This window comes from Haliaeetus leucocephalus, unplaced genomic scaffold (genome assembly GCF_000737465.1).
Source record: "Haliaeetus leucocephalus isolate CR32 unplaced genomic scaffold, Haliaeetus_leucocephalus-4.0 Scaffold217, whole genome shotgun sequence".
NCBI lineage: Eukaryota > Metazoa > Chordata > Aves > Accipitriformes > Accipitridae > Haliaeetus > Haliaeetus leucocephalus.
This window is the reverse complement of record NW_010972653.1, coordinates 12125185-12150282: the sequence shown is the minus strand read 5'-3', so window position 1 is coordinate 12150282 and position 25098 is coordinate 12125185. Positions and strand designations below refer to the sequence as shown.

The 25098-nt window shown below is 38.6% G+C and overlaps 1 protein-coding gene across 1 annotated transcript in view; it reads right to left on the bottom strand.

Moving 5' to 3' along the window:
- The window catches only part of MYOM2 (myomesin 2), a 79880-nt gene that overhangs the window by 46089 nt on the left and 8693 nt on the right, over positions 1-25098 (bottom strand). The window contains exons 3-13 of the mRNA XM_010566736.1: positions 24194-24313; positions 22424-22562; positions 22113-22270; positions 21134-21226; positions 11959-12047; positions 11828-11878; positions 11394-11558; positions 6856-7017; positions 4807-4948; positions 3000-3199; positions 1770-1823 (exon numbers count right to left, since the gene is read on the bottom strand). Of these exons, the coding sequence (XP_010565038.1) occupies positions 1770-1823; positions 3000-3199; positions 4807-4948; positions 6856-7017; positions 11394-11558; positions 11828-11878; positions 11959-12047; positions 21134-21226; positions 22113-22270; positions 22424-22562; positions 24194-24313 (1373 nt within the window). The remainder of the gene's footprint in view (positions 1-1769; positions 1824-2999; positions 3200-4806; positions 4949-6855; positions 7018-11393; positions 11559-11827; positions 11879-11958; positions 12048-21133; positions 21227-22112; positions 22271-22423; positions 22563-24193; positions 24314-25098) is intronic.

The window sequence follows — 25098 nt, the reverse complement described above, 5'->3', positions numbered from 1 at the left end:
ATGGACCACTTCAGGCACAGCTACACAGCCCTGAAGAAGGTTCTTCTTGGTAATAGGTCAGAAATAGCAACTTGGAAGATACCTACAAATATTTTATTTTTATGGCTTGCAATAAAGAAAGCAAAAAGTTTTGTTCTTTTAAGGTACATTTTGCCACTTCTCAGGCTAGCAAGGATCATTTATCTTCTAAATGCTCAGGATTTGACATTAAAAAAGAGAAAAATGTTTCAATAATAATCTGTAAATCATGGAAGTGATGTTTTAACAGTTTATAAACATCTGTAGAACCAACCAGGCTCAAAATGTACACTGAAGTTATTTCATTGTACACATTTCCCAATCAAAACCAGACTTTTTTTAAAGCAAACTGACATATCCACAGAAAATTTATGTTCTCTCAATGTTCTCTCTATTTGATTTCCTACAAATATACTTTTTCTTTAATAAAGGCACATGAATCAACTAAGTTTAAGAGAAAATTGCTGACATAGTCAAGAAAATTACAATAATCCTTCACAGCATAATGCATAAAGTCAAAAGGTTTCCAATTGGTTTCACATAACTAAATCTCAACATGTTTTCTTACATCCTTGAAAACCCCAAAGCTGATGTAATTTGTAATGATATAACATGATGGTACAGCCTACTCTCCCAGAATGGAAGGTCATCTGGCACTAAAAAGGAAATCCATTTGTGATCTATGAGATCACTTTTTCAGAAATGGTCTCCAATCTTGCAGATTAAAGTAATGATCTATATAAAAAATGGTATTTGGATATTCATACACCTTTATTAAATATGCATATTCATGTAACAGAAATCCAAATACCATTTTTCATGCTTATGCCAGTGGCCATTTAATGCCTCTAATCATTCTCAGACAATCTTGAGAGCAGGAGTATGTTCTGTGAAGCCAAACAAGGCAAATGTATTCTGATCCTATAATACACATATCAATTCATTTAGGGTACCATTGTAAAAATAGAGAAACTTCATCTGTCCTGCCCATGCACTGGGGAAACCATTTAATGTCTGATTTTCCCTCAAACTACACCTGTTCTCATGAAGAGAGTGAGAGTTACAGCTTATAACCTTTGGTGAAAGAGAGTAGACAGAAAATTGTTTTACTACTAAATATTTTTGACATTTTAAGTGAAAAGAAGATCATTATCCAAGCCTAAAAAAAAAATAAAAATCTACACATACAGAAACAACCAAAGACAGAAGAAATTCAGGCTTTATCTCAAAAGTTGTCAGTAATCTCTCCAGTTCTCCTGAGGAAAAGCAATATTTAGTGTATAAACTTAACCTTAAGAATAATCTCTCTATTCAGATAGATATATTAATTAAAGAATTGGGATGGATTGAATAAGTTTTTATGAAAATGGAAATAACTTGCTCATATCGTCTAATTCAGTCTAAAAAAAGCTGTATTTATTCCTCCCAGAAGGACAGGAGGAAGGGAAATGTGGGCAATCAAATGCAATGTTCAGCTGTTTAAACTCAGCTTAGAACTAGCCAAAGCAAAAAGTTGAGGAGATGCTGTCAGTACATAATGAAAGTAGTGCTGTTGAGAGGGTGTTGTTCTCTGTCCTTCAGACCACACCTTTCATTTGTGTTCTCTCAGCCTTGCAAGCCAGAATATCTCTATTTATTATTACAAAAAGTTTACTCACTAGGTGGATTTCTTTTCAAGCTATGTTTCTAATTATAATGCTAGATTCCTGGACTATAAACAGATGGACTGAAATCATAGAAATGCTACATACCTTCAAGGTCATCCTTACTGAGAATAATCTTTCGCCCTTCATCCACATGAATAGCTGTTAATCAAAATATTCAATTAATTTCTTGAACCAGTTTAATGTATTTACAAACTTTGCAAATTATTGTTCATCACCTGTTCAAAAGCCCGTATACTTCCATTTCTATAACTCTTTTATTAAATCTTTCCCCAGATGGAGTCAACACAGTCATACACTAGTTCATTCACTTTCATAGGAAAACAGAGCGTGATAAGACAGTACTATTTAAAGATGTGCTAAAAAGCAGGAATCATAGTCACAGCAGATGGATTCAATTCTGTGGCAGATTAGTAAACAATTGTATCATGAACTGGCCTTTTGTTATAGGAATTAATCATAAAGCTAATGGAAACACAGCATATTCAACTCGGACTTTACAAGCAACATTGGGGCAGTGCTCTGCAGTCTTCATAATGAGTTTAATTCCCCTCTGAGTAAAAGGAGCACATAAACCAGAAGATGTGCAAGTACACGATATATGGAATCTGTACAGGGGTTTAGGACAAGGCTAAATCAATAAAACTACTCCCCAGAGCAAGCCAGCTTACTCTTTTAATGGAGAAACTCTCATAAGGCTTCTTTGCAGTCTGCAGTGGCCTTGAGCACAAGACCAGCTTTCAGAAAGAACTTGTTCATTAAATAGATTGACTTTTTCCACCTGCCAGAAAAGCCATAATATCAGAGACCCCCCGACCTGTAGCATAGGGGCTTTGTGCCAGTACTGGTGCTTCACTGAGGAAAAAAGATGCGGATAAATACAACAGTCTATGAGCCAGTGAATTTGCATGACAATTTTTACTTTTTCTTTAACTAAAACAGACATATTCAATAGCTTTTTCAGAAGTTACTACCAGCAAATGTAGACGTTTATGATGATCTGAGGGCCTATCTCCCAATACAAATGATACAAGCTTCCAGGGCATAGCTTTTTTGAAAATATTGCTCCTTGTGATAATGAGTGTCCATATTTAAAGCTAAGCAAAACCAGCCAGAATTGAGACGGAGTCCCAAGGTCCTGCCAAGTTGTCTGTATGGACTTTGCCATTCCAGCTACATTCCCCACCATGAAATTAGTGAGATATTCAATCAAAGGAAGAAATAAACTCAGGTCCTTAGGTTAACTAAGCAAACAGAAACTTAAAAAAAAAAAAAAATTCAAATATTCAACATCTGTTTCAACCTTGCATAACCTACTTTGTGTTCTCTCCAGGTCAACAGGGTCAAGAGCTGCAACGGGTTCAGAGACTCGAGAAGGCCTGCTAATGCCAGCACTGTTCACTGCTCTCACACGGAATATGTAAGACCGTCCTTCCTGAAGACCAGTCACAGGATACTTGCAGATTTTTACAGGAGCGTCATTGCACTGGACCCAGTTTTCCAAACCTACTTCACATCTTGGAGTAGCAGAAGACAGCATTTATCAGTATCATCCCACAATAAATATATACGATCCTACACACACCAAGTCAGAATCACAGAAGTCATCCTCACTAAGTTTAGGAACTAAACCATACACCTTTTAATGAAAATCACACACTTTATACACTCTTTCCTCTGATCAGACGACCAATTCCCACCTTGCTCATATTTATTCATAATGTAATTGCAAAGGTCATTTTTCTTGCATGGTTTTTGGCCTTTCCAACTCTCTGTTCCACTTCCATTTGGTTCTCTTCCTTGTCATATAAAGAACAAGTTATTCACTTTTATTTTTAACACACATCTCCACAGAACATGCTGAAATTGCAACATTCACCTAATCTTTTCCATCTCTTTCTTGTCATATTTTTAAGCAAGCATCTTTGTGTGTTTCCCTCCAACAATGGTTGTGCCACAGAGTGTAGAAGTCATCAAGAAGCAGAGTCATGACCTCATACTGGCTCCTTTGTATGTATATATCTGTTTTGTGTCCTACTATGATAAACTTTTGTGGGGAAGACTGCCTTTTGCCCTGACAGTATCAGGAAAAACAGGGTCATGATCAAGGGCTCCTTGGCACTGCAGTAATCCAAGCAAAATGTCAAAAGGCACAGCTGACTAGATTATACACAAAATAGGTGAAATACTCCCATGATCTATGCACTGTGCAAATTGGATATAAATGGTAGAGTCCCCAGGGCTTAAGTTAAATTTCCTCATACTGACTGCCATTCATAAGTCAACATTTTCCAGCAATTCCCAGACAGTTGTCACTGAACTCAACCAAATTACAGGATAGCAAATAGCAATGAGCTGCAAATGTTGCTTTTAAGTGTAGAGCAGTATACATTATGAGATAATTTCAGTAATGTTTCTGCTGACTGACAGTTTCAGACACTAAGGATCAGATGTTCTGCTCTGGCTACAAGGGGCAAGCATGCACTTCAGTGGAAGAGACATGCAAAACAGCACTTGGATCCCCTGTTCCCCAGCTGCCTGCACTGAGCTGAAACCCCAAAGTGCAAAGCAGACTGGAGGAGAGAGGACTGCCATTCTGATTTAAACTACCAGCTCCTGGGAGCCCATGCCTTGAGCTCCTGGTGTACCACAGTTAAGGCAGAAATAAAAAGATAATGTAATAACTCCAAGATTTCAGCTTTTGCAGTATACAGATTAAAGAGACTAAATCTAATTCAAGATGCCCATGGATTCTGGCTTCTATAAATTAAATATTGCCAGGGCTCATTCTCTGATTTGGCCACATCCATACTATTGAACACTTTTAGTGTCTGATAAAATGTGGCTGCCTGCAAATGATTACTGGGAATGGCCCCTAGCCCTTGCTAACTCCCAGACTGTGGCCAGAATTGCCTGGGAAGGCACTAGATCGTCTGGGCTAAAAGTTTGCCAGGGAACAATCTAGTAATTTAATGCAATAGGCAACCGAGTTCCAGTGCCACGGGCCTGTAAAAATATATCTAAAGAACCCACGTATTGAAGAATATAATGCCAATTTTTTTTCTTCAGTATATATATGTTTTTGACAATGAACAAAATTTTTAAAATCCCAATGTTTACATACTTGTCAACAAAATATCCAATGACTGGGCTCTCACTGGTTGTATTTGGTGGTTTCCAGGTAACAATAACATAGTCTCTGTTAGCATCATGGCATTTAACATCCATCGGTGCCCCTGGTGCTCCTGCGATCAATGCATCAGCATCTGGGCCACAAACAAAAATAAATCAGTTTTGACCCTGACTCCTCTGAAATCTATCACAAAGACAAATGGGAAGATTTCCAGTTCACTGTGCTATTTGTTTATATGAATGGGAGCCCAAAGATTTCATTACATGCTAATTCACTGCACTAACGAATAGGCCCACAGTGTCTATATCTCCACATAGGTAAAAATGCTCAGGGACTTTTTTGAGGACAGAAAAGCAGTTTAGGCATCAAACACCTATTACTTTTCATGAGAATTAAAAGACTAACTACCCCATGTGTTTTTGATGCTCTTTCCTACCGAAAGCTGTGGGTTACTGATCAGACCAAGGTAGTCAATAAAGAAAATGTAGCTGAGGAAAATAAATCTCTTAAGGAATAAAAAATATGCAAAGTCCTGGTACATTTCTAAGCCTACTTTTTATTTATAGTCTTACAATAACAACAGGCATATGTAATCAATGTTCCACCATTAAGATACCCTTACATGGCTTCATTTGGGGAGGTGTTGACTGATGTGGACCCACAACTCCTAAGGAAGTCTTCTAACATGTGAAGTTCCCTCCCTCTTTCTATAACACAAAAACACCCTGTGTATAGTCTAAATTTATAGAGTCTAATCACAGTCAGTTGTGAGGTGGCTGGTGCTCAGTATCAGACCACAGCCTACATGAAGAAAAGCAAGAGGAACGCCAACAGAGGACACTAGAGACTCCAGAAGACACAGCGCAAGTCCAGGGTCCTGTGCATTCAAAGGGATCAAACATAGTATAAAATGGATAATAGAAGTACCTAAAATTGACCCACCACTACAATAAAAACTTCTGGGAAACTTATTATATAGTGGGCCTTTTTCACCTGGGTACTTTCATTCTTAGAAGGTAATTGGGAAATAGCTTTAGCAAATTGTTTCCAATGAGATCAGAGTGATAGAGTGGCTTGTTCAGGACATATTGCAAAGCTGATGAAGTCCTTGCACTAGTCCTGTGAGGAAGATGGATCTCAGCCCCCCGAAAAAACATTCATGTCCCTCCACCCCACACAAACTGTCTGGATGACACTTCTGCAAGACACGTATATTCCAATACATTTCCAAGAAGAACAAAGTTTAAAATTAATACAGCTCCAATGGCTTCAGTGGGGCTGCTCCAGTTTGCCACCATCAAGGGTGTTGTCCAATGTATTTAGGAAAGTGAAAGAACTGCTTAGCCAGAGATATTTTCACCTTTCAACAAAAAAATAAAAAAGTGAAAATTAAGTTCTGCTCACAGGTGCATGTGAAAGCTCATTCTCACTTCACTGAGAGTTGTGGATGCAAATGTAAAGGAAAATTCTGACCTTTATTCTATTACAATACATTTACCTCCTTTTATCTATGTCCCTTGTGAAAACTGTATTTCTTCAGTGAGCTAATTTCTTACTTTGCTTCTTTTCTCTGATTATTGAGATGACTGTGACTGGTATAGCGGTGGGAATATTTCTTTTGCTTTCTCCTGTGCCTCTTCCTAAGGCCAGGCACAGGATATGAGAATGCCCAGCAAGGCTCATTCCCAGTTGGCAATCACTAAAGCTAAAACCATCACAGTGAGGACTGGTAGTATGCAGAGATGTTTGTTTCCTACTGGGAAAGGAGACGGCAAAGGAACAAGCTGTTTCTTCACAAGAATGATTTCTCTGGTTCTTCAGGAAAGAAAATGTCCTCAGGAGCATGCTCCTCTTGAAGCTCCCCATTCATCTAAGGTGACTGTTTTTTCTAGCACAGACTACTATATAAATCAAATTATTATGAAATACCACAAGTATGGATTTCTTTTGTACTTCAGTTATTACATGGGATTGTTTAATAAAGCTAATCTTTCTACTACTTTTTTTAATTTCTCCTCAAGAAACAGATGAAAAGTTTACCTCTGACAAACAGGTATGCACTGTATTCGCTCACTCCACCTTTTGTAACCATCCGCAGGGTGTATAAACCTTCATCATCTTTGTTCAGATGGGTAAAGGAAAGAGCTGCCTGGCCCTCTCCAAAATACAGCTTCGTCCACTTGGAGTCCTTTATCAGCACATCTGGAAGAGAAGACCCATCAGACACATTACTATGCTGGTCAGAACAACCTACATCCTAGTACAGTTCTGTGCTAATCAGGGGCACAAGCTAACCTTTATGCCAGCTTTATTCGGAGTGACGGTGCTTTGATGCTATGAAAACTCTACAGAGAGTAAGCTGCGTCTCTCTAAACTTATTTGATCAGTGAATTTTAGAGAACATGAGGTCTCAGACTACCCTATGCAGTGCCAACAACAGAATTTCCATCACTATAATTTTTAATACACTGACCGAGAAAAATATTATCCACATTTTGAAACAATGACATGAAAACCTGCCATACCCTGTAATGAATGCAGGGTGGAACTTTGTTTCATTTTTAATAAGTTTTGCTACCCATTCAGGTCAAATGTCAGGTTACTCAATTTCTTCCTCCAACTTTCAAGACCAGATTTCAGTTTAATCTGAAGATTGCTATAAATATACACCAAATTTAAATCTTCAAGGCATGCCTGTTGAGTAGTGAATAAAATTAAATTTGAATCTCTCAGAGGTGAGAGGTGGTGACCCATGATTAATGCAAATTAATCTGATTGCTTAGTGAAACCAGAGCAAAAGAATGAGCAGGATATTTTATGCTAGCCAAGGAACTTTCTCATATCACCTTTTTTAATAATTGATTGGATTATTTTTTATTTTTAACTCCCTAAGACTTATTGCATACTAATTTATTGTAATTAATGCAGCAGAACAGTATTTAAAGGAGCTGAATATCTATAAATGTTTATTATTCTATTGCTTAAATACACTTTGGAGCAGACACTCAAACAATTGCAAAGGAATCAGTTTTCCCACCTACCAGCTGTATTGCTTAAGAAGGTATACAAAAAATGACACATATTCAGATAATAAAGCAGCTGGAAGACACACACTACTAAAACTTACAGCAGTAAATTACATAATCACCGAAGCATACAGTTGTTTTCTGAGAAGTATACAGAGTAAATTATGTCACAGTCCTTCCCATGAGGTCCTTAATCATGAGATCCTTATCTAGAATATCTGCATGTCCCCTTTCTGTCATGCATGCCACAATGGTACTGAGACTTTGTGTAGAGAGACGTGAAGTACTTTAACTGAAATCAGAAAATATCTTCACCTAGAAATTTTAACCAATACATGAGTTCTGTGGAAAATCCTGAAGAAAAAACAAAGTTGAGTGACCAGCACCTCTGAAAAGCAGGTCACTTATTTAGACTCCAAGCTTGAGTGGAATGGTAGACACTCTAGTTAGAATATACAGAAACTGTAGGGAAGCTTGTACTGTCTGTGAAGGCCAGAATCATCCATTTCCACCCTTTATGTGTACCTGGGACTGGAAACTGTGGAGGCAGTTGTCTTTAGTAAGAGCAGAAAAACTTCTCTCCTTCACACAAGGCCAAAGACCCACCAGATCTCCTAAGAAAGCAGCAGCTCTCTTTTTTAATGCAGTCTGGATGGATGACTTTCTAGATAAGCCAAGAAGAAGAGTAAATTTTGGAGGACACAAACATATTCCGAAGTTCTAATAGAGCAGGTATTCATGCACCTGCTGTCACAATAATAGTACAGTTACAGGGTCTTACTACTGCACTCAAATTCTCAGTCTATTCACGTGTTCTGCTCTGTTACTTCTCCCAGGATTTATCAAAGAACAAACCTACAGGAGACTAACCCTCCAAGGCAGTGTGACTCAAGACTCACATGCTGTTTTCAGTACATGGGATAATTTTCCTAAAACATTACTCCGCTGAAAACTCATATAAAGAGTGGAGAATTACTATATACTGAAGCTTCTTTTCATTGTGTATTTTGGTCTGCTGAAGTTTCAGCTAAATTCTGCACTCCATGATTTTTTCCTCTGAATTCAATTATTTTATTCTAGATTACAGTACAAATGGCTGCAGAATGCTGGTGCATATAGCTTTATAATGTTTATATTACATCAGAGATCAGTAACAGAAAGCTTCTATTACCAGCTGAACTCATATCCAGGTTAGATATATGTTCCTGAACTATTATTTTGATTTAGTTCTTTTAGTATCTTAAATTGTTCTAAGTGGGCCCTGAATTATAGATATCATATTCATGTTTGTCAGATCCCAAACCACTTTAAAGGATTTAATTCAGTTGACTTATATGCCCCTAGGAGTTTAGGAGACATCCTCAATAAGGTTCACTCGCGTGAAGCTTATTAATGCTGGATAAAGAGATATTTCTCTTGTGTATAATTATTAGAAGTAAATCATAAGTATCCACGTATCCATCTCAGGGCTTCAGTTGTGATATTATTTGATTAACACAAACCAAAAAATTTTAGGTAAAATACAGTTTGTCTTAATGCAAGAGTAGAATTAAGTATTACCTCTCAAAAAAACCCAGAACATCTAAAGCACATGATGTTGAACAAATTATTAACCTTCTCATTGTTTACATTTATGCATTGCCTCCAGCTCTCACGAGACTCAACACAGGGAACTGTAGCACATAGCAAAGGTTCACAGTGCATGAATTCCTGTTGTGTTTGGGAACAAGTTCTGCCAGTTGATGGACCTGTACACCTCTTGGAAATATTGTGATCTATGTACGTGCAATGAAGGACAAATCTAAGCTTGTTTGTATCATATTATTTCCTGCAACATAAGTAGAATAATGGGATGAAAGCCTATCTGACTCACTGCAAAAACCTATTGGGTTTAAAGAGACCAAGTTTTCATCTCAGGCTTTCACACGGAAGCTAAACATAAGTCAAATAAGGGGGAAAACAAAGAGCATAATATTGTTACATATCAAGAGGGAATTATCTTGGCATTATGAAGGGTTAAACTGAAAGGTCCATAAGCTTTTGTACACCTGTCCATAGTGCAAGAAAAAATCATGTTGAATGAAAAGTAGAACAATATGGGGCATCCCTTGAAAATTAGCAGTTTCTTCACAACTGTAGTTCCAAACCCAAAATTTCAGAGGTTTGGCACCTTGAGAAACTGGGCCCAGTAGGAGACAAAGTAATTGTACCATTGAAACTGATGGCTCACCTCAGACTGAGGTGAGCTATTATTTATAACGATTAAAAATCCCTGTACACTTCAGTGGGAACAGAATCTGGGTCCAAGGATGAGCCTTAGATTTTAGGTTATTCACCAAACAAAAAAAAGCCATTTTTATTATTTCATAATTTTTGTTTTAGTAACATCTAATATTCCATCACAATGAAGTATCCACCGTGACAGAGAAATAGTAATGAAACAGTAAGTAGCCATCCTTCCCCTGAAGGATCAGATGCAAATCTATGTAAAATAATGACATACATGAAATAAATGCATAATTAGCAGCAGTAAAAGTATCCTTCTTGTGATTTTCCTAACCTTGAATTTTCTTGACTGCCCTATTAATCTTACTGTCATATCTTAGTTTATGCATCACGTTTTGTCAGCTATGGAAATTTCTGCCAGCTTGCCTGGGACCAGTCCAAAATCAGTCTTGGGAGTCCACCATTCTCAAATGTGGTCCTTCTGGGGAAAGGTCTCACCATTCACAAATAAGCAAGGCTTTCCTTAAATCCACAAGCAGAATATTTACTTTAAAATCCTACACAGAGATTGTGCTTGGCGAAAAGTGATGAGCTAAATATCTAGACCGGCCTGCTATCTGTTAAACTTCAAGTAGTTAATTTTGTTTCTAGACCTTTTTTTGGTGTGGTGAACAAACACGACTCATGCAGGGTTTGTGTACCATCCACCCGAGTATATGACGTGCTTCAGCAATGCTATTTTCAGTACTTCCCGCTAAGACCGCTTCACTTGGCATAGCATAGTTTTTCATTGACAAAAGGTGGAAGGAAAGAAACCTACCAATATGACACTTAAACAGCAGAGCAGAGGCATGTGTTTCAGGCCTGGCTCCTAGAAGTATTTCTGAACTATACATTAAATTGATTCTAATATGAAATTCACAATAAATACTGGAGCAAGATGGAAGTGGAGGCCCACACCCACACTTCAGTGCTCCAAACTTTAATTTAGTGCTCTGTGAGTACCCAGTGGTCACAGCATGCAATTATAAATCATGGTCAAATCTAGGAAGTGAGTTTGGATCTCCCCCTAGTCAGCAAATGCTCTAACTATTGTGTTATTAGATAATATGAGATTACTTCCTGTTGCTGTAAATGTGTGCTCAAGAAAAGGTTGACCAAGTCACTTAATTGAAAGAGAGTGCAGGTCTATAAATTCTAACTAGAGATATTTGTTTGCTCTATTCCAAATTTAATTCTGAGAATCTCATGTTCTAAGCCTGATCTGTGTCCTCAATGTGTCCTCTAGCATTTTCCAGGTAGCTCCTATTCAATGTACTGACTTACCATCTCTATACCACTCAGCACGAGGTCGTAGTCTTTTCAGGTCTGGGGTGACCAACATAGAACACTTCAGGGTCAGTGTTTCACCTTCAGTTGCAAAGGTGACTCCAAACTTCTCCAGAAACTGGACATCAATGTGGGTGAAGCAAACATCATATGACAGGGGCACTATGTATGAGAAAATGAAAACATTTTTGAGCGTAAGTAAATGGTACTTGGCACAGATTACTGTGATCTGAACAGGAGATGGAGCTCTGTTATACTGTATGCTGATCTAGAAATGCAACTGGGAAAGCAAAAGCATCTGGACAGCTCCTATTGTTACTAAATGCTTAGAAAGCAAAGCCAGAAGCAGCAAGTTGTATCTAATTTTCTCATCTGTAAAATATTACTCTGATAAAAGTACATAAACTAAGCAAAAAGAAAAAAATGCTTACAGTGGAAGGGCATTATCCCAGCTGGGTGGGGCTCTTCACCATCTCTGAACCCTATAAATAAACACACAATAAGCATTCAATGACATGAGCATTATATTTATTTCTTGTTTGGATCATAAAGTAGGACTTACTTCGCACAATCACAGCGCAATTAGTTGATGCCTGCCCATGGGCATTTGTTGCAACTGCTGAATAGGTAGCAGAATCATCAAAATTAGCTCTGAAAAGGGGAAGGAGGAAAACAGGTGACTTTTTATGCAAATACAAATTCTCTTAATGATTGATATTACAAAGCAAGCTACTTCAACCCCCAGGAAAGTGTATGAAGTTCTTTCCTGGTGTCGCACAGTGCAAGACTATGAAAGACAATCAGAAAGCTGGTACTGTTTTTTACTGCAGTTCTATCACAGCTTAATGCGCAGGCTGCACTAACTTGAGCACACTGGAGATGACCTTCAGAGAATGATCAAAAGGAGATAGCTGCAGGATGCCAGTCTGGCTATTCCCTTTCTGTATGTAACCTTCTTCCTTAATCTGTCTTGCCCTTCTGCCACATATTTTAACAAAGAGACATGGCAGAAAAGTACATGAGACACTTGCAGAAATTCCTCCTTCTATAACTATTCCCAGCAGGCAGATATCGGCATTTTTTGCCTCTCTCATATCTCTTAGGCAGTCCAGAGGAAATTGTACAAAACCAGGGAAACAAACCAAAATTGTTTATTGGCATAAATGTTTTGGCTTGATATATTTTTTAGTGAGAGAAGATATTTATTAAGCAAGGGCAATATTATGAAAAATAAAGCAAAAAACAGTTACTTCATGTAAAATAGGACCCAGTGATGGATTGTCTTACTACATCCTTCCTTGAAGAGGAAGTTACATTAGCAGATATATGGCCAGATGTTAAGATATAGGTACAAACTTTGATGTCTCAATTCTTTTCTTATTTAAAATGGGGTCAGTCAGCAGAAAACTATTGACATAAAATTGAAGTAAAGGAAAGGAAACTAAATTATGTGCAAATACACTTTTTTGGTGCAATTACTCAAATTTACAGTTGAAATAAACTTGTTTGCTAAGTTTCTAATAATTATAAATATAAGTGACTACTTACTAGAAAAAGTTAAAAATATTTTGGACTAGTTTTTGGTAAAATGCAGATTTGGGTAGAATGAGATTTCCTCAATTTTGCTGAAAGAACTTAGTCCTGATGGAGAAACAATTTCAAAAAAGGTAGAATATTTCATTTTTATGTTTCAGAATGAATATTTTAAATAAAAATTTTATTTCGGAATTTACTTCTGCTTTGTTTTCCAAAACATACTAAATGGTCTAATATGAAATAAAACATTTTGGCTTTGAATGAACAAAACTTTTTATTTGGCCCAATTCAATATTATTTTCTTGAACTTTGCCATTAGTCAAGTATTCTACAAGATGTCTGTCAAACAAAACTGTTGATTTTTTTTTTTATTTCTTGGCATTTCTATTAGGTTGAACCATCAGCTAATCAGAGTGCTGTCTGAAACACACACAATTAAAACCTGCTTCTGTGTAGTTCATTTAGTAGTGCATTTAATGCAGGTCACTCAGAAATTTCCAGTGATGAGATAGAATGTTCTGCATGCATGCATGCATGCACTTAGTTTCCTCTCAGAAGGATAAATTTGTATTTTCTTGGCAACTGCCAGATGAAAGGGATGAAATTCTGGTTGCACTTGTCTTCTAACAGGTCATATATCCCAGGTGCAGGAGAAGAAAGAATATGTAAAAGTGTTTGATGTAAATTGCATAACAGAATGCCAATTTTGGGAGTATGTAGCACTGTGACAGGCACATCAGACACCTATTTTTCAGCCCTTGCATATATTCTGGACAGTGTCGTATCACAAAAATCATACTATCTGTACTGTGATGTCTAAAACACAACTTGATGAAAGCTCTATTAAATTGAGATTTAACTCTCTAATCTAACAGCTCCTCCTGGAGGCAACTCTTCAGCCACACATTGCACAAAATAAAGCAGTAAAATACAAAGTTTATCATACAATTCATTATCAAAGACAGAGAGGTAAGTCCTAAGATTAGGCCACAACCAAAAAGCCTGTGGTTGGGTATGAAGCCCTTAAGTGCCCTACTACAGTCTGGACAGGCAAAGTAAGTCTGAAAAACAATTTAAAACAATTGAAATACTAGGGTCGATATTATTCAATGTTTTTTTTTTGTTTTCAGGAAGGATTCAAAAAAATGCCAATACCTGTTCACAGATCTATATAAAGCTTAACCGATTCTGGACTTGCTTGAAAGCTGTCAGACTTGACTACATCTCTTTGCACTAACTTCTTAAAAGAAGAACATTTTTTTTTACTATCCCAGTTTCACACTGTTTAACACTTGGGTGATAAAATGCCAAAAGCAAGGTAAAACTGCAGTGCAGGCTTTTTTCCTAAGTCATGTTATAATGTCTCTATACTGAAATGTACATAGTTCATACACTTACCACAGCCCAGTACAGTGTCTTGCCACGATGAAACAAGCTAACAATAAATGAGGCATCTCAAAAATGTCTTACAAGAAGGGGCATTGCAGAATTAACTGTACTGGAACTGTAAGGTGTTCTTGTCACTCTGCGCTACATCCCTACTTTAAGGAGATATATATAGAATATACAGTAAATAGTACATAGTATATTTAATAACCTATATTACATATTAATAAATTAAAGAGTGTTAGATCATTTGTCCCCAGAAACTGGATCTTGATCACTCTAGTGCTGATGTGCTAGAACAGCCCTTGGCACGCCTTGGTGTGCACGAGCTCACCAAAGGGATTCCCAGACACGGCTCAGGAGATGGTAAGGACCATCTCCAGAAAACCATCTGGACACCCTGACAGCCCTGTCCTGAAGGACAAGAGGATTAGTCTACCCCATGCCAGGAGGCCACTGTGGCAGAGGGCATCTTTAATTTGCTATGTCAGGGAGAGTCCAGGAGTGCAGCTCCCGGGCACTGGTGGCAGGTAAATGCCATAGTGTACCCTGCAGGCCTTGTCCCCACATACGTGCCCCATAAAGGCTTCCTGCCCTCCAGCCCGTAATCCAGGCCACTCACCATCCTGCCCAAAGACCTACGCAGGGGCACAGTGTCTTCCTACCACCTACGTGTCCAGCCTTCTCCTGGGTGAGCCAGACCCTCCAGGAGGACGGTGCACACTTACACCTGGCAGGCCACGTGCTGGGGGAGCCATGCTGTGTTTGCTGATGAGGTGCGGATCCATCCTTGGGCTGGACATGATTGAGACAGCATACAGCACTTATAACTGAGTGATGAACACTACCCCATCATTGCTGTATTAGGCCATTCCCTCACATAAACAAAGCATTACTTCAGGCTGCTTTGCTTCTGTCAGATCAAACTTAGCTGCTCTTTAACATTTCATTGTTGTTAGAGTGTTAACAACAAGGATAAAATATCGGTATATCTTAACTGAGGTTAACTCTGATTAACTATCACTTTGAAGTAGTCATCATCTGCTCTCAGTGTTGGCTTCATTTTCCAGCAAAACAACAGATAAAATAGTCAATAGGAACTCATTTCTGTAAGAATTACACAGGATTCAGGATCTAAAGAGTGAATTATCATTAACCACAAGGTGGCGTAAAAATAATCCAGAAAAATACAGAAACGTGTATTCAGAACAAATGCGAAGCCCCAGTCTGTGCTAGACCACTGAAAGCATCAGAAATTTAGAGGTGTACAAACTGCAAAGTTTTCTCCCTAAAAAGAAGTAGAATGACAGATGCCTGATTAACTTTTCAAATGGATGTATATCTGTGCTCATCTCAATCCCCTCCCTATAGTTTTGCTCACATAAGGAACAGCAAAATACATCTCTTGATGAGATTTTCCTGGTTTTGATAGACTCCAAGGTAGAGAAAACAGAGTATGATCCTAAAAGTCTCTAGAACAGACAGGAGATTCACAAAAGGGTTGTTTCTTTAGCCCAAGAAGCTCAATATCTGAAAGCAACTATTTGACAAAAGTTAGTGATGGAATGATAGTTCATTTTCTCAGAGAGAACAAAAGAAAGATGTTACTGACCAAATGACTGACCCCACTCTCACAACAACCTTTGGTTTTATGAAGAGAAACAAGGTACTTACAGTTGTTATGAACATACAGGTAACAATTCCCCAGGCCAGGCACTTTCTGCTATTTAAGAGGTCCTAACAACTCTATCCGTTTTCTGGAGGTCACTGCTTTGAAAGCATTTTACAATTCGTTGCTATATTCTCTAACCTGATGCAACCATTAAACCGTCTTAGATAGCCCAGTACTCAGTGGAATGCCTTCAAATCTGATATCGGAAGTGTATGGAGTTAGTGGGTAAGAGCTACACAGCAGATTTGTTTAATACCCACTCTGAAGAAAGTTGGACAGGATGGCAAGTCCCATAAGGTCCTGACTCTCCTTTCATGCCACATAATGCTCAGACTGAGGATTATCCTGGAAACTATCTACTTCCCTGTATGCTAAAACCCCTAGGTTTCCTAAATTGCACTGTAAAGGGCATTGAGTCAACAGCAGTTAGAAACAATATTTGAAGGACCCAGGAGGCGAGGTGTGGTCTCTCTAGCAGTTATTCTTGCATCACAATGGGGAATGTGTTTTCCAACCTTTACAAAGGTCAGATAAAATATGCATAGAGTACATTTAGATAGCATGAAGTTTGAGTGCAGAGCTGTATCTGTCCCAAGGTACTAATACTTCTTGTGAAAATTAAATTGCCCTGAATCCACATGAGGTTCTGAAGTGCTAATGTTTGTGCGGTGAATATTCCCCAGGCAGATACATCTGTTTAAAATGCATATATTCATCCATCTGCCTAGTGTAGATTTAAACACAGGAGTTAAGAGTGAAATAACATTTTTGCCTGAATTGGAACACAATTCAGTGCATGTCAAGAACAGGAAGCAGTACGTAGTAAATTACAGAGTTAAAATTGCCTCCTTTGAATCCAAATGGCAAAATTTTCAGTGTTATGGCTATATGACATCAATACTTCACAGGATTACCATCTCATGTACTGATTCTCCAGTCATACTGAATCTCACTGATTTTTTTTTTTGGTTGGGTTTTGTTTTTACTGAAGAGAGGACCCTCTGTTAATGAGGTGGCCAATTCTTCAAGCTCCCAACTATTGCAGTTTATAGGGGACAGTGACCAACAGGTCAGAAGATCACAGACCATTTCATTTGGGGGCTCTTGTTTGCATTTCAGCAAGGAAAGAAGAGCAAAGTACACCATGCCTGCTGCCTATACACTCACTGGTACTGCATACCTGCAGAACCCTGGGAGCTGCAGGTTATCACCCGATCAACCCTATACAGCTCAAAGACTCTGCCTTCTATGCCAGAGGACTGCCTTTGCCTCAGTGCCTCTACTCTGTTCTGCTTCCACCTACTGCAGGAGAAAGGGCAGACCACAATTCTCTATCTCTCCAGATTAAATCATCTCAAGCCTTTTGTGCCTAATCAAACTAAAATAGCGCTGTACAGACTGCACAGTGTCATTTGTTAAATGAGAATAGTTAGAAGAGAAGGTTCATTCAATTTTTAAGCTTTTTTTTTTTTAAAAGCAATGCTGGTGGTGCTGAGGAGTGGAGCCCTGATCAGAGGGCTAGCTCTGCCCGCTGGCAGCAGGTATTACACTGCACTCTGCTGGCTGTCACACATTTTTGCTGATGCAACCACAAACCTTTTCTGCTGCAATTACAGGCACTTCTTAAGCAAAGACTTAATGAAACAGGAAAGAGAAAGGGCCCTAATAAAAGACAAAATACAGCCAAACTTCGAGCCTTGTATAGGAGAGACTGTGCAGCCACATCACACTGACAGAACTCTGGAAAAACAGACTTGTTCCCTGCTCCTTCTACTGTCGAGCCCCCATCAGCTTGCCTGTCTCATCACTGAGGGCTGGGGGTCAGGAATGCCCCCAGTCAGGAGCACACTTCTGTCCCCTCTATGTCCCAGCCAACATATCAGGAAATGTAATATAGCCATTCACAGCTGCATAAAGCAAAGTGATTCATTTAAGGAGGCATCACAGTAAACAAAGAAAAAACCAAAACCTGTTGCCAAACAAGTAGCAGCAACTAAGAAATTGAAAATGTTATTATTTTTAATTACTAAGATATACAGTAAGGCAGAAAATATTTTGCTTACTTTGCTATAAAGCAACAGGGTATCTTCATCTTGACAACCTCTAATATAGAAATCTTTTTTGTATTATGTACCTATCCATAGTTTAATTAGGTGGGACAAAGAAATACAATTTAAACAAACCTTCACATTCTCAGACATATATCAATCACTTCAACTACCAGTAGCTTTCCCTCAGAGGGTTCTTCACAGTCTGCTCTGAATCACATATCAGAAGTGAGATGAAAGATGGGATGAACCACCACCCCAGTGCAAGCTGGCAATATCTCTTCTCCTATAATTATGAGATGTGCAAAAAATATAATGAAACTCTAACCCCCTTTTCTTTACTGCTCAAGGGAGACCTTGAGCTCAAGCTGCTAATTGAAGAAGCCTAAAAGGAGCAAGAAAGAGGCACTGTATAGTAATGATAGAGCTGAATGCATGCAGAAAATGTGGTAAATTGAGCACAGAGCACCATAAAAATATGAGACAGAGAAATGAAAATGATCTAGTTACTGTATAGGCTTATGTGCCCTGGAAGACAGCGAACAGTGAGGGATGAAATTGTGTCCAGTTACTACTTTAAGATGACAAGGTGACATTCTGGTTTTAGTGCCTCAAGAATTTTTCCACTGGGATCAAGGAATACTCGTAGGAATAAATATCACACTTGCAACAGAAGGAAAAAGTTCACTCCCTGAGCTTCACTGAAGCACTAGAAACATAGCCAAGAAATTCCAAGGCCATTCTGAGCGGCTGTGGATCAGATGACACACAGCTCAGCACTTTGGTATGAACAGCTGAGAAGAGCACAGAAGTGGATAGGTAGAAAACCCCAACAGATCTACTTCCTAGAAAAAAAATAATACGCCAGATATATGTGTACAAAGATATGTATGGAAGATCCAGAGTTAATTGATACATGTTTTTATAAGAACATTAATAATATATATATATTAACCACTACCTATATATCCATTATTTTCAATACAAGAAACACCTAATATTAGTAATGTACTATCAAAATGTTCTTCCATTTCCTGCATGTAGATTTTCTGTCTTTTGGGACTGAAAATACTGCTGATGGTCAAGTTTTGAAATAAAATAGATTAGCAATAAAGAAATAAATTTAAGGTTACAAATTTCAATTTAATATATAACTTTACGGTAAATAAATCATAACTCTGGGTCTACAATCCCCCAGTATTCTTTTAAGTGGAGAAGGAAAACCTGTGGAAAAGCTGCCAGCCATCTTTAGGTGGCAAAAAGACCACACTAACAGCCAGAATGAAAGAGAAAAGGAGCAACAGTCTCTGAAGATGACAGCTTGGTTAAACATGAGGGAGCCTGCATGAATACGTACAGGTCTGGGACTAGCAAACAGTGGGTGATGATGGGTGGGTGTGGGAACCTGAGTGGGTGCCAATAAATGACTCTGTGGTATGTCTGAATAAATATGGCTGGGTCTGAACACTCCAAAAGCTGATTGTGGATGGTGTCTACATGACTGATAACCAGCACAGGAAAGAGAAAAAAGGCACCAAGGGGATGTAAGCCATTAGTACCCTTCAGCCTGATTGCTACAGATGCTCAGAAAGCAGCATCAACACCAATTCTCATTTCTTCAAAAAGCTATTTACTCCCAAAATGTCACAAAAAGAAGCTATGTACTACATATCCAACATCTGGACTCGCCGAGCAGTTGCTCATGGACACTAACCAAGGGAAATAAACGCAGTCACTCACTGGCAGGAAGTCACAAAAGTTTCATTCCTGACTGTCACTCACACATCCAGACAAAGGAGACCAATTTCCATTTCCCCTGCTGCAAGGGAGGTGATTGCAAGAGGACAACCTCCTTCTATCTTTTGACCTCCTGCTCTTAAGTCTGAAAGTAATGTAGGTGGGAAGAATCAGCTGCGTTGAGACATCTCATGGATACAGAGAGCAGGCAGCAAGTTATCTGTGGACTGGGGGTAGAAGGCTATGAGTATCTTAGAAGTACTCATAAGTACTGTTACTCCTTGAGAAGCATCCCTTAAGAAGCAACAACATAGTGATTCTTGCTGCCAGCTTCTGTACAGGGATATGCTTTTCCCATCCTGAGCTATGAAAAGGTGGACAGTTGGGCTGGACTTTGCTGCAGGTTGACAAATGCAAGGAGTCCTTTGCAAAAGCAGAAGGAACAGTGCACTTGTTTTCTGTACTAATGCCACAAGGCTGTGCTCAGGGCTGCTTTCACTGCTGACAGATGGAGACAGGGTAGAAGATGACATGTTTGGCTAGCCAAGTGTTAGCCACAAATACTCCAGCTGTTTCAGCACAGCTAATGCTCGTGTTCTGGAGAAATTAAAAGGGGGGGGCCTTGTGTCTCTGCTCTAGATATTAATTTTCTTTTTAAATACCACAGTCATGTCCTCATTTTTCTTTGGGTTTTTATATTTTTTTAAAAAAGCTTATACCAATTCACATGTAATATGCAATACTTCAGTTGTTTAGGATAGCACAGGATTAGTTTTGGGAAGCTGTTCTACCCAGGCATTTTCTATAGCACAATGTTAACATCATTTTGAAAAATAAAATAAGTTAAATTAGAATATTAAAAAAAATAAAATAAATTTACACTTCCTTACTTTTTGGAGAACAAAAATATGGAGATCAAAAAGTAAACAAAACCTAACATATAATAAAACAAATACTGATGACTGGATATCCTTGCCCTGACCAGCTAAATTTTTGCTTACCTTAAAGAGCTTCATCATGGCAAGATCATAAAATATACAAAGAATTTTCCACTTTGAATGCTGAGAACATATAATTCTAATAAAAAAGGAACTACCATTTTTTCAGCTACTTACCCCTTCTTTTCTATCTTGTAGATTGCTGGAGTTAAATAACAGAAATAACTAATTTTTCATTTCATTTTCATGATCTAATATTCAGCTACTTAGTGAACCTTCTCTAGCTTAAATGTGACTACCAACAGAGAGGTGTGCTGAATTTAACTCTTTTGCAGCCTTTGTGTGAATTTTTAATTGTATTTGATATAAAAAACATTGTGCAGAGTATATAAAACTGTTGTATTCCCCAGAATAATCTACCTGTTTATATGCAACACATGTACTCCGTATTTGCTTTCAATTCTGTACTTTGTTGGATCACTTGCAGGGGTAATCAATTCCTCGTTTTTGTACCTGACAATAAAGAAAAAATAAACTCATTAATATCAGCTACTATTCACTGCGTTAATTTAGTAGATTTTTATATCCAGATATCATTTACTAACTTCTGAGCTCTCTCTATAAATCTTCTCTACTTGCAGAGAGTATTTTCCAGTATGTATGGATATATACACATTGGGCCATGAAGGCAAAGGGGGACCACCATTGCAGTAAGAAAGTGGAAAGAGAAGATGTGCACCCAAACCAGAAGAGTAGGCAGTGAGTAGAGAGAAGATGGCACATGACTTGAACTCGCCTGTCCACTAGCCCTGACACAAGATGGGAAGCAAATTTTGTCTTGGATTGCAGGAAAGCACTTCAGCACAAACAATGGAAGCAGCAACAGGATTGTGCCTCAGGTTAGATCTTCACAGTCCAGCCTGGGCTCTCACACATACAGGACAGCACGTGTCTGGAGACGAGGGCAGCTTCAGGGATGTTACATTCATGTCCACCTCGACAGAGTGTGACACAAAGCGAACACAGATACAGCCCATGACAACAATGGTGCCATGCACATTTACCCAGGCTTAGCAAGTAGCCTGCCAGCTCTGTGTATTTTGCCATTTGCTAGTTCATCATCAAGGAACTCAATGGCTGGAAAGACTGGAATGCCTTCCACAGTCTGCCTTCTGAAATACTCGAGTTTGCTTCTCACACCGCACAGGGCCATTCAGCAAGCTGTCCTCCCACACCTTCCACTGCAGTATCAACTGCTACGATCCAGCACAGCTATGAGGATTATAAAGGGGGTTTAACATAGCCATTATGTATGTGACACTTACCAGTTATGCCATAACTTCCAAATGAAAAAAGCTTAACAACATTTTTAGAGGGCTAGGAAAGGCTGGTCTCTTACCATTGTACAACAGGGGTGGGAAATCCTTGTACAGTGAAGCAAAGGCTCACAGACATCTTTTCCCAGACAGTGTGAGACCTCAGGCGCACTAGAATTTCAGGAGCTCGACTTATCCTTTCCTCAACAGCGTGTCTTTCCAGAGCCATATTTTCTTCTACCTATTAAACACAGGAAAATAAAAAGAAGCATCTAGCTCCAGACTCAAATGGGGTAGAAGACCTAATCTTAGATCCACAAAATTACCCTTGGCCTAAATATCAGTATATCTTATAATTCTGCTTGGATAGGAACAAAAAGATTCAGCACTGTACCATCCTTTGTATAGCAAGCCTATCCAGATGTTCTCTAGCACGGTGCCTGGCTGTGTGAATCTCTTTTTCCAAAGCAGACAACTCACTGGCAAACCGGATCCTTTTCTCGTCACTTGCATGAGACTTTTGTTCATGAGTCCTGTAGGACGAGAAAAAATGTCAGGTAAGAGTAAGCAATATGAAGCTTTAAGATTGTCACTCATGCACATTAGACAACTGAGGGGTCTGAAACAATATCAGCAAGATGTAAAATCTAGTTTAGGAACTACTCTTAGAGTCTATCTGCCTATCCTAATGAGCATGTGAAATGAATATGAATTTTCCTTCATTTTCTTTCTCCCTGTATATGTGGTGCCATAGCTTCAGGTCTTGAAAGCTGGTGTGGTCACACTGATGTGGTACCCCAGAGTCTTAGTCCTCTGGTAACCAAGATCAAGAACCTACCTGGCTTCCTCTGGCCCCTAATTTTCCTTCCCATGGACACAATAAGGCATGTTCTGTGCCTGTTCACACCCTGACAAGAGTTGGGCTCTAGCACCTGGGAAGCTCTGCTAGCTCCATGGGCTCTATCAGCTGACCTCACCTGAAAGATACAGACTAAGGAGTTCACAAGGATTTGATGAACCACTGCATGCAAAAAAGCTGTCCTTGGACAAGGGTGAGTGGGAAGTATTATAGAAACTACCAGGAAAAGACAACATTTTGAGAAATTTGTGGGTTGTTCCCTGAAAATTTAACTCCATAGATTTTTCAGAATTCCTAAAATAAACCCCAAGTCATAAATGTTTTTAGTAGGAGCTACCTCGAGCTCCTGCATTCATGCTGATTCAGTAAGCAGCCTATGCTATTCTTTGCCTTGCCAACAGGACAAAAGAAGGGAGCTGAATATCAGACATTTCTAACATGACTGTCATTATAGAATATGGCAAGACTCTTAAAGCATAACCCAACATGCCATGAAGCAAATGAGAAGACCTGCAGAAGTTCAGTGAACAGTAGCTCAAGACATTATTTGTCTGGTATTTTAAAAATATTTCTTTGTATCATTTCAATGTACTTTAAACCAGCCTTGTTCTGCCATCGTTTTTTTATATTGATAAAATTTAAGACAGTTTTTTAAAAATAAATTAGAATATACAAATTAATATGATTTTCCTAGAACATTCTGTTTCTAGGATGTATATTTCAAAACAATCAAAGTACAAGAACCATATAGATGTATATGATTTTTGCAACACATTTTCTACAAACAAGGCAGAGTTTGTTCTTGTAGTATAAATTCTCTATGTCTTTGGTGCAGTCGCCGTAGAGCATGGCAGAGCAGAAACAGTCAAATTCACTAACAGGAATATTGCCGTCAGCACATTTACTATAGGATTTCATATCAAGGCTGTAACTGAGATGCGACAGTAAGCCCTTTTGATATTAAGGAAATAACTCAGTGTTTAAATTGATCCAAATCAGGAATTTAGGAATAGTGGAGTAGATCTGTTCAAAAATGAGTTTTGGATCCCAGGCAGATTCTAATTCATTTTGGTTTTAAAGCTGTTTTCAAGGGTCAGAGTGGGGATTAGGGGAACAACTCTGGGTTGAAATATGAGATTGCAAGTGACACTCAGTCATTTAGTACTCCAGCCAAAATAGATTAGTGAAGAACAGTGACAGAGAAGCCTCCAGTCTTGTCGACTCTGAAAAGAGCCCTAGCAAAAGAGCGATAGCAAATGGGACCAGAGCCACTACACAGGTCAGATGGGACCAACAGAGCTTTACCTTTTCCTGGATTCTTGCATTGCTTCATGAGCCAAGGTGCGTGCCCTCCTGGCACAGAGTCTACATGTCGTTTTTCCCAAGCCAGATGATTCATAATAAGCAGCCTGTCTGGAAGCAGCCCTTCAAATATGAAAGACACTGTTAAAACCCAGCAATTCCAGTAAAACATGAACTCACAAAAGTCAAAGAAATTACTTTAAATGAGCTGAATACCATGATTGAGCACTGTTCAGTGAGAAACCTGCTTTGCATTCCTCATTGACTGCACTAGGGTGCTGATTCTCACTTGTCCTTCAAGGGCTTAATGCCCATCATCTGTCACTGGGGATCATTAGGCATTTTATTTCATTCAGTTCTATTAAATTTATACTTGTCTCCGTCTCCAATCATTCAAATGCTAGGATAGCACTTCAGTGAACCACAAAGGTACCAGCCTGTCTAATATACAAATCACACAGAATCCCTATAACATTGTCTATTTCTAAATATTCCTGCCTTTCTACACTTCATAAAAACTTCTGCATAAACTCTTCTCTTTCATAAGGGAAGCTGGACAAGCTAGAGAGCTAGCTGGGCATCTTAATTACTGAGGAGGGAGGACAGTGATTCTTAAGCAACCAAGATTCAAAGCTCCAGGCTTTGAGGTACAAAGAATGTGTATCTTGTGGCTAAAACTCTGAGATTTCACATGAAATGAATTAAACCTTTATTTAATTTTAAAAAAGCAAATTGAATGATAAAAACTATAATTAGGAATAGCCAACTTCAGGAGAAGCAACATCCTCATGTTGTATGGAAGAACAGGTAAAAACCTGTTTCTGTGATTTACAATAAATTTCATGGCAATTTTTCTTAAGTCAGAGTTTCAATTGGAGCCTAAAAGGAAGAATTTCCAACTTAGAGGT